Source organism: Rhinocladiella mackenziei (assembly GCF_000835555.1).
Source record: "Rhinocladiella mackenziei CBS 650.93 unplaced genomic scaffold supercont1.8, whole genome shotgun sequence".
Taxonomy (NCBI): Eukaryota; Fungi; Ascomycota; class Eurotiomycetes; order Chaetothyriales; family Herpotrichiellaceae; genus Rhinocladiella; species Rhinocladiella mackenziei.
This window is the reverse complement of record NW_013550597.1, coordinates 129592-143751: the sequence shown is the minus strand read 5'-3', so window position 1 is coordinate 143751 and position 14160 is coordinate 129592. Positions and strand designations below refer to the sequence as shown.

Genomic DNA, 14160 nt, shown 5'->3' with positions numbered 1-14160 from the left:
ATGTGGATAAACAAGGGGATCAATTTCAAATGCATCTTCTACGAGGTGCGACAGGAAGCAATCGATCGAACTCGGTGCCCCGATGCAGCGCCTTGCTACAGCCGGATTATCAAAATAGTCAACAAGAGCAAGATAAATCCCGTAAGTGGAAAACCCGTCGGCTGCAAATTCACACCAGCAACGAGGCAGCTCCTGTTTGCAGATCCACAGTTCTATCCAGTCGAAGCATGCATTATTCGCCCAACATCGCGTGTGGGTGACAAAAGACCTCGCCGGCGATAGATATACTTTGTAGAGTCAGAATGAAATTGGAGGAGTAGTGGACGCTGTTAAGCGGGATGAGAAGATTGATGACGAAGATGTCGTTGTATGGAATGTCTCTGACCTGATACATAACCCGCAAATGGAAGATCGACCAGTGATGTAAGATTCGGACGCCCTGGTCGTTCGCTTCTGTGGAGATCATTCAGCTAACTAAACTATCCACAGGCCGGTCAAGATCCATCAACTCCATATCAAGACAACCGACTTCTTCACGGAAAGCCCTCCTATCGATGTCTCATCCAACGAGTTGTCGGTACTCACTATTGGCACGACGAATGGTGCCACCAACAAAACCAGTTGCTGTAAGTGATTGCGATAGGACTTTCAGGAGCTCCTCGCCGTCAATTTTGCTTCAAAAAGAGAATCACCCAGTGGGTCTGCGCCTGGAATCTCGAGCCTATCGCTACATCACCAAGTCCGGGGAATCAAGGTGCACTACAGCGCTTCGATTGTAGAGAAAAGTTCAATGGAAATAGAAAAATGGCAATGGAGCTGACGATGTTATCTTTTAACTTGGCCTTACGAACACGAACGAGTGGCATCCTTGGGATCTCAGGTAAAAATACTCAGAGAATCTTTTGTAGCGCTGCGGACATGGTTGATTTGTCAACCTCAAGTTAATCAGGTAAAGAAAATAGGGTGCGCAATATGAGATAGCATATACCTGGAGGTAGGCATACGGCTGTGAAGGGATGGATTGATGGATTGCCTGCATTCCGTCAGTTAGCTTGCACGATTTAACGAAGGTGACTTGGCGGGTATTATCATAGAATATAGAATCTGACATAGCATTCATCTATAGAAAGGGTTCGACTTAACTCGCACGTGTGTTTCGGTCTCCACTGACCACACACTATGTTACCAGCTCCCTTGATCTGATAGAGGCTGATCACTTCTTTGCTGAAACTACACCACGTATCTTTTCTCTACGGTGGACAGTCACAAATACTTGGTCCTTCTTTGGAGTCCCGGCGGGTTCGAACTGTGAACTTGATGAGAAGAGTTTCTTCAACGCGTCATGACATCTTCATACCGTAAACTGTCCCATCAGAGTCGCCACAGCCTTGAACATCTCCAGGATCGCGATGTTCTTTCCAATACACGTCCGAGAACCTTGTCCAAATGATAACTCTGTTCTCTCCATAAGATTTCTCCTTTGTTGGAACGTTTCGAGTGATTCATTCCCTTGCATCCATCTCTCAGGCTTATAGACCTCGGCGTCGTCTCCAAACACACGAATATCCTGGTTGATTGCCCCTGCTGGACTGCCAATATTGATTCGGGGTGGAATGTGAGTTCCATTTGGTAGCTGTAGCCCGTTGGGTCCTGTCACCCTCTGGAGATTGAAAGAGGTGGAGCTGTGTAGACGCAATGCTTCTTTGATAACACCTTCAAGATACCCGAGATGTCTTACCTCATCAAAATTTGCCGGAAACGTGCATTTCACCTCTTCCAGTTCCTGAAACAGCTTGTCCTGTGCCTTTCCGTTGGTAACTAGGAAGTAACAAATTTCGTTGAAGGTTTTTGAGGGGCTGAGTCCCCCTGCGATAAGGTTCCCGGATGTAAAAATCAATACTTGAAAGGGGTCCATGGTATCTGGGTATTCTCGGTGCGTCGCGATGAAATGCGACAATAAGTCAGGCCGTGGTTTGCTCTCCACGTCGGGATCCTTTAGGCGGTCGTCCACAGTCTTGCGAACGACTTGCATGAAAGGGGATGGTTTGGTCTTTCTCATCAGAGGATTATCTTGAAATATTTTATGCAGCCACGGCATTTGTGATACCACGCCTGTATAGGCTCCAAAGGCCTTGATTCTCTGGATAAGAGAGTAGGCATCTCGGCCCTCGAGAAATCCAAGAGGTTGACCCAAAGTCAGCTTCGAGACTACATCGAAACAGTCTGCGAGCTTTTCTCAATATCCAATCATATGGTTCCTCGAGTTGGGACGTACAGTAGTGACACCATAAACTCAGATTCAACGGCATTTGTGTTTCGGCGTGGTGATCGCATACTTGGACGAGTCGGTTGACCATCTCATCCACATAAGGTTCGTAGCCGCGGAGGGAAGTCAAGGAATAAGCGTTCGACACGAGCTTCCGGTATTTGGCGTGAGTCTTTTCGTCGGGAATGCTCAGAAGACTCGTGGTAACGCCGGCTTGTCGAAACGGTACGTAGGCATCTCCCTACAACGTTGCAGATTGTTAGTCTGATGTCCGCTCTAGATCGACCACCACCAGTCGGCCTCGACCACTTACTTTGTCAAGTTTCAAGCGGACTCCATAGATAAGTGGGATAGCTGCTGGGTCCATGACGGAGACACTGCGTGGCCCCGTTCGAATGACATCTCCGTAACGTGCCTGAAGCTCCCGATTGAACGAGACTCGGTTGCCTTCTCGGTCTGTCTTCCAGGCTACATATACAGCCCACACATCGGTGTAGCGTGCAAGAAAGGGGCCAGGAACATGTGAAAGTCCTGCTCTGTTACTGTTCCACAAGGCTATCGCACATAGGCACAAAAAAGCGACCCCGACGACAAGAAGTATATTTTGAAGATGCAGCTCATCAGAAAATGCGATAGTTGGATGCATTTTATGGGAGTCAATATTGCTGTGCGAAGAGATTAACCTTTACCCCCGGTAGACGCCTCTCTATTTAAGTATCACACGCCAGCCAGTTGAGGAACTGGAATGTCTCGTTTAACTGGGTCATCTCAAAACACTCTTCGGCTTTCGGGCTTTCGAATCTCGGATGAAATCCTTTTGACTACGTTTTGAGGGTCCTTTCCGAGTTGTTTCATGGGGAGTTACCAAAACCATTTCCGTCATTCGCCGCTACCCCGCTTCCCCGCCATATGCAAGGACACGGAACCTAAAGCACGCGCACGGAATCCAGCATCTCGGCATAAGATATCGATTTCTCCTGCTGCAATCCAATGGCTGTGGAGTGTCTCACCAACCCATCCCTCTGGCAGAGGTCCGAGCAGGGCACATGATCCTTGAACTCGCTCAGAATGACAAACTCCAAACGAGATTCATGAGCCGAGGTAGCAAAAAGTGATGTTAGCGAAAAGAAAAGAATCCGATCTGGCCCACCATATCTCTCTAATCGGTGTCCTGGACTCGACAGCCATGTCCAGTCTTGTGAGCAACGACCTGCAACCTCGCCAACGTATGAAATATGCGAAAAAAGCATGGTAGGTAAGCACGTGGCCCTCTCCGGGCTTGCAAAAGCACAGAACTTTCGGTTGACAACATATTTCTGTCCACAGCTCCGAGTGCAAAAGACGCAAAATAAGAGTAAGTCTGCCAACTTTCTACTTTCGAGGAATTATTTTTACTGAGGACTAATGGCAGTGTTCCGGAGATGATCCTTGCCGTGGTTGCAGGACGAGCAGAGGTAGGAATTGTCACTTTGGTCCTTCCGAGTCGCTCACTGGGAAAAAGGACTTGAAACAGCCTCTACCAAGGTATGTGCCCTGTATAAGTGGGCTACTGGGTCCGTCGTAAGATTCGATTCCACGCTGACGATCCAGAAATTTCTGCTCCCAACAACCGTGGCAGCATCAAAATGTACCAAATGCGCAATTGGAAAGCCCAAGCTTTGCTCTCGGGTCTTTGCCTTACCCATCGCCACAACGGCAGTTTTATCATGCGATTGAAATCAACGACAATGACGTTCCTGGAGATTCGCTTGCCAGGTCGACGCTTTTCCTGCCCTTTGCAGACGATCTCGAGCCTGGTCCTAATCCCGACTTTCCAGCTTCTACTGCTCCACCAGCAGCGCGAAAACCTTCGTCTACTCATGTGAGCTCGCAACTGTACCCGGATCAGCAACTCGGAATTACATTAAAACACTGCTTCGACGAGCTTGAACTGTTTTATCCGTGCATGGACCGGTCCGACTTCTATGAACGACTGTCAGACCTTTTTATCATTCATTGCACATGTCAGGGAAGGTCGACACAAATACCTCTTCTAGCCAAGCATCTTTCTCTCGCAGCACTGACATGCATCTTGCTGGCAATTGGAACCTACCTAGGCTACGGTGTCTCTGCCAATGACGAGCAACGTTCTCAAGGTGACGACGACTGTTTACAGGCGTCGATGTCGTGGTATGCGGAAAGCACAATGCTGCTCACCAAATTTGATTGGACTGAGCAACCGAACACCGATGTTCTCAGGTTTCACATGCTCGAGGTCATTTATATGACCATGCTCGATAAGAGAGGCGGTGTAACAAAATCCTTGTCGATTGCTGTTGACCTCGCATATTCATTGCGCGTGAACAATGAGCGTACGTGGTCTACTTGTACCATACGGGAACAAGAATATCTGCGCCTCTTGTGGTGGACTCTGTACTATATGGACCGTCGGGTTGCCCTGAGCTTCGAGCGTCCTGTTTTGATTCGAGACACCGACTTCTTCGTAGACGAGTTCCGCTGCACTTCCGCTCGACACTACATGGAGAATGACGAGTGGCACGACCGCGCAGATAATTCATCTTCTATTGGCCTCGTGTGGCCCATGCCTTCAAAACCACCAGAAGACTTCTTCCACTGGCTGAAATTCTGCGTCAGATGGAGCAAAATTGTGACGCGGATCTGGGACACTTCCTTTTCACTGAAAGCCACGGAGGCAGCAGCCCTGAATGCGATTGAAATAACCGATGATTTATTGATGGAAGCCGAAAATGATTTGCCCGCAAGCCTTAGATGGGATGCCACGTCGTTACCATGTTCGATCTTGCCCGGTGATATGGACAGAACATATCGTCTGAAAGTAATTGTGTACGAGGTTCGTAAACGGCCCCTGTTTCCTCCCTTTCCAGACAACTCCAACGCTAAAAATGGTCCGTAGGCTGCTCATATGCTGCGTCTATCAGTCAGATCTTCTTGGACACGCAGTTGCCAAGCTATTACACAAGGCAGCAGATATGAGCGTACAGTTCAGATGACCGAAACTTTGGCGTCCTCAGCAATGGACGCGATTGTCACCTATCTCACGTTGCGGAACTACGCTCGGCCGTGGAGCACATATGCCAGCATTCTTCTTGTTCAGCTGTCTTCTCGGATCTCACCCTTTGTCAAATCTCGAAATTCTTTGACGGATACGTCTTGCAGAGTGATCGCTTCCATCAACAACGCTCATTTTTGCATGGAAGAACTAGCGAACGCTAGACTGTCAGCCGCTAAGAGAGCATCTTCGCGCTTGACTCTTGTGCTCGAAGAACTGCTTCTCCTTTGTTCTACAGGCATTCCAGAATTGTTCACCGCGCCAGACACAATGTTGGTCCATCTTTCAGAGCTTCGCGATCAAGACAGCTGCAGCACGACGGCTATTAACCGCTCCGGCATTGACTTCGATGATGTTTCTGTAGACCCTTTTTGGGAAAATCTACTCTCCACTGGCGGACCAATGTCTAAGACTATAGCAAATTTGAGTTAAGATGACAAAAGCCAGGAATGTCTCAGGAGAGCAACAACCCACGGCGACTGGCGTACCAGCGACATTGTTGAACATTAATCGGGCCTAGTCAGTGTGGCTTTCGATAAGCCGATAACACTAATTGGTTATTGACCATCGATAACGATAATCCTAACGGTAAAAGCTTGGCACAGAATGAGTCACGTGTCATAGCACCGATCGGATCCAGTCCATGGACCACTTCAGGGGGGGCGATGAAATGCTATAAATATGAGCTAATTACTATATTATCTATAACATATTAAGCTTCTAGGGCTCGAGATTTTATAGTTATCTAGATATAGGAAAGTGGGAGCCGAAACGGAGTTGAAGTTGTGGGTCTGGATGGCTATAGGGCTTGGGGCTCTGGGGCCTTGGTGCGTTGTAGGTGCTGTGGTGGGTAGCTCGTATTTGTAATCTTGTAGCATTCTGTTCAGTGGGTTGTGGAGATATTCAGAGTTGAAAAGTTTGATTTTACGTGTTTTCAAGATGGCGGCTCGCTTGTGTTGGCGACTCGCTTATCAAATACGTTATTCCAAAATAATTTTTTTGGTGCGTGGGTAAATTGAAAAGTTGTCTTGACCCAAAAAGCTCGAGGCTGCACCCTCAGTAACAACCCACTAGCACCACACTCGAACTACACGACTTACCCGCTTGGATTCCTTAGTACTTCATCTTATCATTGAGCCACACCGACGAGAGAACATTAATCTTCGTTCAGGACTTCGTATACAGCTGGACCAAACAGCAAAATACTACACTATCTAAGAGAGTAATGCTAGGACTCATCCTCATCTAATTCCCCATCCCGACCTTCTTACGAAGCCTATCTGTCACGGCACAACTAGGCACCCTTCGATAATCTTTCCGAATTCGTCGAACGGCCTCGGCAGGCCCGCTGTGGCCCGCCGGTTGCCTGCGTGGGAGCCTTGTAGCATGACTATACCACTGTTTACAAGTATCTAGGATAGCCTCGCACTGCTTTCATGTGCTTTGTCTCTCGTTTTGTACTTTATAGTGCACTGGATAGTAATATCAATGTCAGATCTTCACCATTTTTCCATGATACGTCCCCACCCTGACACTATCACAGACAGGAAGTCCACCGGACTACCTCTTCTTTACATCACACTCCAAGCCAGCTACCTCGGTTATGCCTGAAAGTATCTTTTGTGGATCATGGGCACTGCCCGGCGAGCTATTCCTGAAGCAGCGGATTCATGACACGCCGCAAAACCACTTCGAGCGTCACTTCAATCGTTACTCTACCTCACCGACTATGTTCTTTGTGGTGGTGTTCGATAGTGACCTTGAATCTTTCGTCCACAGACCGGTTTTGCCGAGGTACTCTTGCTGGTGGCCAGTTAGTGATCAGCGTTGGTGGTGAGGAGATACTCATCGTGAAAATGAGAGGGTTTGCAATCCCCCATCACATCGCATTCCGCCATTGTGGCCCAGAGAGAGCACACCGTCTACATTCGATGAACAGGGCGATGTTGAGCACGTACTTGATCTTACTAATGCGGTGGAGGTATTGCGAGGAACGTCAATCCATTTCTATCAGAGAGCGGCCCACTACGTCCTTGCCGGGCATCATGGCTTCTGAGTTAGAGAGGTAAGATCTCGTCCACTGTGAGAGGCCGCGGAGTCATCACAAACCACTCCCCGCGAAGACCACGTTACGGCACTATCAAATTGTTAATTGTAACAGGTTATATGTATCAGGGGATCTGGGATCCAACTCGATTTGGTAGCCGTAAGACAATCGCTCGACCACTGCATGAATTTGAAGCCTACTGTGAACAGCCCAGAATTCTCCTTATCCATGCCTTTGTCGTGGCCGCAGCTTCTTTTGCGAGGGACGACTGGACACTGATCGGCTCAAAGCCATGAAACCCTCGGCCCAAATGTGTAGATCCGCCGGCACACCACACTTCCACAACTGCGATGCATAGGCCACATCCTCATCGCGGAACACCTCTGCTCCTCCAGCGTCAATGAACGCAGGTGCAACCCCAGCCACCCAGACAAGACCACAGAAAGCATCATTTGGAGCGGCTGGCGTGTGGTGTTCCGGTGCCAGTCGATATTCAACCGTTATCGGCACAATGTCAATCCCATCAAACCAGCTTGCAATCCAACTCAAAGCCGAGAAGCGATTCCCAGCTATCTGACCGCCACCGTGAACATTATAGACGCATGCGCGCTTGGTGCTGGTAGATGTCTTAGATTTTGAACGCGGAGAGTATAACGTTGCCATCCGCAGTGTCTTCGAGGCCCGGGATTTTATACTCTGTATGCTCAAGATTAGGGCAATCGGCGAGGAACGAGTCCACAGTAAAGGCATCTGCCTGTTTACGTATGGCCTCCACAAGATCCGAACGTGCTTGAAGGGAGCATAACCATTCCTAGTACAACGGCGGGATCAAATGGCGGTCGAAGCTCCAAACCCTTTGGAGGAGGTAATGGCACTGCTGGAGCAGAGAATGGCATTGTCTATGATGTTTGATGGAGAGGGGAATCTGATGCGATCAAGCTTGCTGTCCCTAGCAGTGATCATTACGCTGTCTGATGATAGAGTCATGATATATTCTCTGGCTGTCGGGGTTGAAAAGCCGTATAATGGAGCCGAACCAAAGGAGCGGCGGAAACAAGGAGCTTTGCTTCGGGAATCAAATTGCCCCTGCTACGGCCTCGGCTCGATCGCGGCGTCGAGTGTGGGCCGCATATTGAGTTTGTCGACGTCGCCCGCAGATTAGCACTCAACGTAAACCTCTTCCGGGAGGGTTCGAGAGGACAGGCGTTCTAGATTAATATGAAACCAATGCTCGTATTTTGTGCATCCGCCTTGTCGGCCAGTAGTGAGTGCCCCTTTATTGGAAAAAGGGGTTCCCCACAGCCGCCCCGGCCCACGCCTGCAGCAGCTGGTCGACGTCAGTACTCCCTGCATAAGCGGCACCAGGGATTAAGACCCCGCATCCACCCCTCCATGAGGAGAGAAAATCGCCGATTTGCGGGAAAATTTAGTCATGATGGCAAGTGATCAATCAGAAGGTTCCAGGCTCTAGAAATGCTACAACCACCGTTGCCAAAACCATCCTAGCCCAGCTTGGGTCGACATCATTACCAACAGGAGCAGCGCATTTGGCTGGCGGAAGTTTGCGACCTTATGATATAGATTGTATGTAAGTAGGACGTTCAGAATTGTGACTTTCGCCCCTGCCGCCTCGCTATTCAATAACTTTCGATTTGCCGGGTCAACATCACCCTGCGGAACAACGACGAAGGTTGGAGTAGCGGCTCTTCCTCTCTTTGCGACTCGCAACAGAACACGACTTTCATCTCATTCGAATCATACTAATATGGGTTTGAGCTGGCTCTGGCTTGGTTTCACCGCTGCCGTTGCTTCTCCACGGTGGGCTGTCGTTGGACAGCAGATACAGGACGTGTCGATCTTGGAGTCGACGAGTGTGACTTCTCTGTGCAGCACAACGAGAATTTCACACCCCAGGCTCCGTGATCTCGAGATTCTCGATCTTACTGCTGAGCACATCTAGAATTACACGCCTCCGGCAAATCCTTTTGTTGGCGAGACAGAGCCTGTCCACAAAAATCTCAATTTCTGCAATGTTACGGTGGTCTACACACACCCGGGATGGGATGACAAAATCAAGGTTACGCTGTATCTTCCATCGGAGGGCTGGAAAGGCAGGTTTCAAGCGACAGGCGGAGGAGGTTTTAGCACAGGAGGGGAAGAGTTGGCTTTCTTTTTACATAACGCCGGGCCTATCAGAGGGGTTTTCGGTCGCAACAACCGACGGTGGGCACAAGGGTGGCATGCAGTCTGCATTGGACCCCAGTGAGTGGGCTCTGTCCAGTCCTGGGAATATCAATTGGGTACTCCTGAATGATTTTACCTCGATTGCGCTACACGACATGGCCAACATTGGCAAGGCCATTACCCAGTCCTACTATGGATACCTCCCACAACGCTCATATTTCTATGGCGATTCAACTGGTGGCCGGCAAGGCGTTATGCTTGCACAAAGGTACCCGACGGATTTTGACGGAATTGTCGCGATCTGCCCTGCCATAAATTTCGCGCGAAATTCGTTGTGGCCGACTTTTGGCAGGCGTTTGTGATGCATCAACTAGGTGTGTATCCTCAAAGTTGTGAAATGGACGCAATGACGGATGCCGCCATTGCAGCCTGTGATGACAAGGATGGCGTTGTTTACGGGATAATCTCATTGCCATATCTCTGCGATTTCGATCCTCATACACTTGTCGGGAAATCTTTTGACTGCAATGGCGCTTCCGCTGTCTTCAGCAATGCTGCGGCAGATATCGTAGAGGCAGCGTTGTCCGGCCCCGGAAGCTCTACTGGCAAATTCCAGTGGTATGGTATTGGCAAAGATGCTGAACTTGGATCTTCCGGAATCGGGCTTGCGTCCACCATTTGTGCAGAAGTGGGAGGTTGCAAAGCTGCGCCGTTTCCGATCGCAGACAACTAGATCAAATACTTCGTCGTGAAGGATGCAACTTTCGACACGTCCGCCATCACCACGACCAATGGGACACTATTTTTCACCGTTCCGTCAATGGTTTCGAGTCAATCATCGGTACGGCCGACCCCGATCTATCGGAATTTCGCAATGCGGTGGGGAAAGATGCTGACCTGGCATGGCCTTCGGGAGGCGCGGTCATTCCTGTGAATGGATCTGTAGACTACTATGACCGAGTACTAGATGAGGACCCAAAGGCGCATGATTATTTTCGCTTGTTCCTTGTCCCTGGTGCCGGTCACGGCCTGGAGGACGGACCGATACCAAAAGCGACTGAGTGATGTAATCGTGAGGTGGGTCGAGGAAGGTATCGCTCCTGAAACCCTACGAGTATCCGGTGACAATAGATACGGAAAACGGTTGGAGAGATGTCTGCATGTATCCTCGTGTTCAAGTTTACTCACATGCTTCATATGCAAGATCAAGACAGTCTCCCAAGACGCAGCGAAAGCAAGAGATATCAACTATCAAAATCGAGTGGACCAGCATGTCTCCATTATAAGAGAAGGATGAGACTATGACCAAGTGACTTTATTGCCGTTATTTGGGCTAGAAAGCGTACTGCGTATCCACGGCGATTGTCCACGATTAACGAGAAGCTGATCAATGAAACTCCAGACGAAAGATGTCAGCGAAAACTGGATCACTCATACAGTCAAATGCCTGAAATTCCTTCCGGGCGCTAGTCGCTAGTGCATGCCAAGTAGCGCCTTGGTATTACCTCAGTTAAAACAACAATATTTACGCTGACTATGTCAGATGCCTTCTCGTTGCCAGGCATTTATTGAGGCAAACGGAGCTCATGCCGGTTACTGAGCTGGATAAATAATCATATACTATGCCTTCCCTACAACAAAGAGAAACACTCACTGAAAACCCTGTTTACAAACCCCTGTAGCTCCGCAAATACAGTAATCTGATTCGTGCTCGACTGATCACATTTCGCTATTCAGACGGTAGGGAGTAGTCCCAAATATCGAATCTCGATAGAGAGCGACGCAGAACAGGAAAATCTACTACTACCAATGTTTGGCGCTCATAGCCGATCTCAACATTTTCGAAATCTGTATAGCTACTATATAATGAACAAATGACAGACTTCCATTGTAATTCCAACACACTCCCGGATGGGCCAATGATTTGGACAATTTGTATTGGTAAACACGGGTCCTTGTTCTGGACTTTCGATATTGCTCTCTTTCCTCAACTGTGATCTGGCCATATTGAGGCCCCTCAGCCTGATGAATTATTTACACATCGTCCTCGTTCTTCACATTGACGACAACTTGCTCCCTCCCGGTCTCTCCGTTGGATAGATCGTCGTTGCGAGTGGTAAATTCTGTTGGTCTCCGAGTTAGGTCCATGTATATAATTTGGAAACGTGCTAGGATAAGCTTACGGTCAACCCAGGTGGTTCTGAATTTTCTTGCTGGCACCTTGTGATCGAACAATAAGTCAATCTCGCCAAAGGTACGATCCTTTGTTTCTGGAAGACGGAACCAACACCAGATGTTGCATAGCAGGTTAGTTCCAGCGTAGAACAAAGCCGCTTTGGCTCCCCAGTTCCATTCTGGCGATGAAAATTAGCATGGGCGTAGGGATCGAAATGTGCATCTCTGCAGGTAAGGGACTACTCACCAGTCGGAGAAAGCATGCGTGGCGTAATGACATTGTTCAGGATACCAGTACAGACGTACGCAAATCGGCCAATGGTGATAGTTTTGTATCGCAATTTTCCCGATGGGGTCTCTGCCACGATAGGGTACGCGACAGGTCCAATGGAGATCAAGTTCACCAACTGACAGATGACCATAATGATACCAATGGCCAGCTGTGCCGGGGTGCCGGGTACAAACCCAAGGGCGCCGATAACAATCAGGGAGAAGAACATGTATGTCATGCCGCTCATGTAGATAGTCGCACGACCAAAGTGGGGGAAGAGCAGCCAGCAAATGATGCCGCCAGCAATGAAGCAAGCATTCAGGGAAATGTTGAGGTCAAATGCCTGTACCTCAGAAAAGCCGGCAGACTCGAGGAACAGGACGGCATAACCTTGGATAGCATTTCCGCAGAGAATCTGTGCGCACCAGACGACGCAGTTCTAAGCCGAGCACCGCGAGTTCAGACTCATTTCCGAGACAGTAGACGGGTTTAGTACTCACAATTTCAGTTCGACGCAAGTTCGTTCCGCGGAAACAATCAATGAAGGCCGCATTCTGAGTCTCGGCTCTTTCCAATTCGGTCGTGTACTTGATGTATGCGAGAGTGGCCTCGACTTCTTGCTCCTTGGTTGCCGAGTCCCCTCGAAGCCGCATCAAGCTCCTTCTTGCCAGGTCCATCTTATCTCTTCGAACCGCATTCCAGGGAGATTCAGGAGCGAAGTAGGCGCCAAGGAAGAGTGGCAGTGGCCAGATCCATTGAAACGTGATGGGGAGTCGCCAGCCAAGGTTTCCGGATACGCCTGTCACCGCACGGAGAACACCTGAAGAAATGGTGAGGCCGAAACCCCAGCACATACACACCCAAGCAGTCACGTACGGCCGCAGAACTGTGGGGACGAGTTCACTGGCATAGGTGGTGCTGAGCGTCTAGAAGAATTTGATCAAGGTTAGAGGCATCTCTGATCAAGAATACGGTTTCAGTACATGCCTGGAAAACACCCCACGGAATGCCGCACATCGCTTGTCCAAATGCCAGAACGGAAAGGGATGGCGTAAAAACAGGAATAAATATCGCAATAGCCATCCAAACCATGAAGAACATCGTGGTGTTTCGGGAACCATATCGGTCTTGGGCATATGCATTGATAATTAGACCAGCGAGCTGGCCGACCGCTGACGAATTGGAGAGACCTGACTGCCATGGAGCCGGGATGAGCTTTTGGCCCGATTTGGGATCAAGGGTGCCAAAACGCGCTCGAAACTGGGACTGGCCATAAAATGAATTCATCTGGGTTCGGCAGGTCAGTGAGGGCTCCATAGATATCTCGGGGAGATCGTCGCACGCAAGCGTCCTCGCGGCGCAGCACATACCATGACACCATCAAATCCTTCCATGACCAATGCTATGGACATGAACATGGACCAAAAGACGGCCCTCTTGTACTTCTTCAAGGCCTCCTTCACTGAGAGCAGTCGATCTGCAGCATCACTCTCCTTTGCCCGGCGGATGAGTTCCCTTGTTTCGGGGGCATTGATATCAATGCCCTGGAGCTCGACTCCAATGGGAACGACAATCTCGTCCTCACCCGTAATGGATGTCTCCTTTCTAGGCATGACGCGAGGCTTATTGTGAGACTCTTTCAATATTGGATTGAGTAGCTTTCCACTGGGCGAGTGGGGGATGAAGTTGAGTTCACGGCAAGCCCCCATGGGGAAGAGTATTAAATAGCATTCTACCATGGCAACATGGGTCACTGAATCACAGCAAAGTGGCCTGCAAATACCGGTGGGGGCATAGTGGATTGTCCGCACGGGTCAGCTGATGCAGGGCCCGCCCCCGCGGAAATTCAAGGAAATTGGGGAAGTGGTGGAGCCACGTGCTCCGAGTAGGTCTCGGCGCTCTCCGGCTCATCTCATTGTCCAGCAATCTCAGTTTGCCTCATGAGAGTCTTCAGAGCAGAAGACTTGTCGGCCATGGACATCACAAGCTACCATTGTCGTCCTTGTCAGAAACAATTCTCTCGTCAAGAACACCTCCACCGCCATCTGCAGACGCATTCACGTCGAAAACTTCATATTTGCGGCCAATGCCAGAAAGCATTTAGCAGAAAGTCAGGGATCCCGGCTGCTGCTTCATATCTATTTGGA

General features: G+C 49.4%; 6 protein-coding genes across 6 annotated transcripts; 3 read left to right on the top strand and 3 right to left on the bottom strand.

Annotated features, from left to right (window-relative positions):
- On the top strand, positions 1–634 carry Z518_09648 (uncharacterized protein; the record flags this gene model as incomplete). Its single annotated transcript, XM_013412265.1, has 4 exons — positions 1–141; positions 190–252; positions 302–423; positions 490–634. The coding sequence occupies 4 exons, from the start codon at positions 1–3 to the stop codon at positions 632–634; spliced, it is 471 nt and encodes a 156-aa protein (XP_013267719.1).
- Positions 635–1213: 579 nt separating this feature from the next.
- Z518_09647 (uncharacterized protein) lies at positions 1214–2633 on the bottom strand (the record flags this gene model as incomplete). The annotated part of the gene is made up of 4 exons (XM_013412264.1): positions 1214–1306; positions 1358–2223; positions 2276–2507; positions 2580–2633. 4 exons carry the CDS (start codon positions 2631–2633, stop codon positions 1214–1216), a joined length of 1245 nt encoding a protein of 414 aa, XP_013267718.1.
- Positions 2634–3452: 819 nt separating this feature from the next.
- Positions 3453–5768, top strand: Z518_09646 (uncharacterized protein; the record flags this gene model as incomplete). The annotated part of the gene is made up of 6 exons (XM_013412263.1): positions 3453–3517; positions 3593–3620; positions 3688–3720; positions 3768–3790; positions 3857–5176; positions 5228–5768. 6 exons carry the CDS (start codon positions 3453–3455, stop codon positions 5766–5768), a joined length of 2010 nt encoding a protein of 669 aa, XP_013267717.1.
- Positions 5769–7605: 1837 nt separating this feature from the next.
- On the bottom strand, positions 7606–8046 carry Z518_09645 (uncharacterized protein; the record flags this gene model as incomplete). Its single annotated transcript, XM_013412262.1, has 1 exon — positions 7606–8046. One exon carries the CDS (start codon positions 8044–8046, stop codon positions 7606–7608), a length of 441 nt encoding a protein of 146 aa, XP_013267716.1.
- A 1676-nt stretch (positions 8047–9722) lies between these two features.
- Positions 9723–10300, top strand: Z518_09644 (uncharacterized protein; the record flags this gene model as incomplete). Its single annotated transcript, XM_013412261.1, has 2 exons — positions 9723–9835; positions 9958–10300. The coding sequence occupies 2 exons, from the start codon at positions 9723–9725 to the stop codon at positions 10298–10300; spliced, it is 456 nt and encodes a 151-aa protein (XP_013267715.1).
- A 1301-nt stretch (positions 10301–11601) lies between these two features.
- Positions 11602–13626, bottom strand: Z518_09643 (uncharacterized protein; the record flags this gene model as incomplete). The annotated part of the gene is made up of 5 exons (XM_013412260.1): positions 11602–11921; positions 11990–12452; positions 12514–12939; positions 12986–13300; positions 13384–13626. The coding sequence occupies 5 exons, from the start codon at positions 13624–13626 to the stop codon at positions 11602–11604; spliced, it is 1767 nt and encodes a 588-aa protein (XP_013267714.1).
- Between the last annotated feature and the right edge of the window lie 534 nt (positions 13627–14160).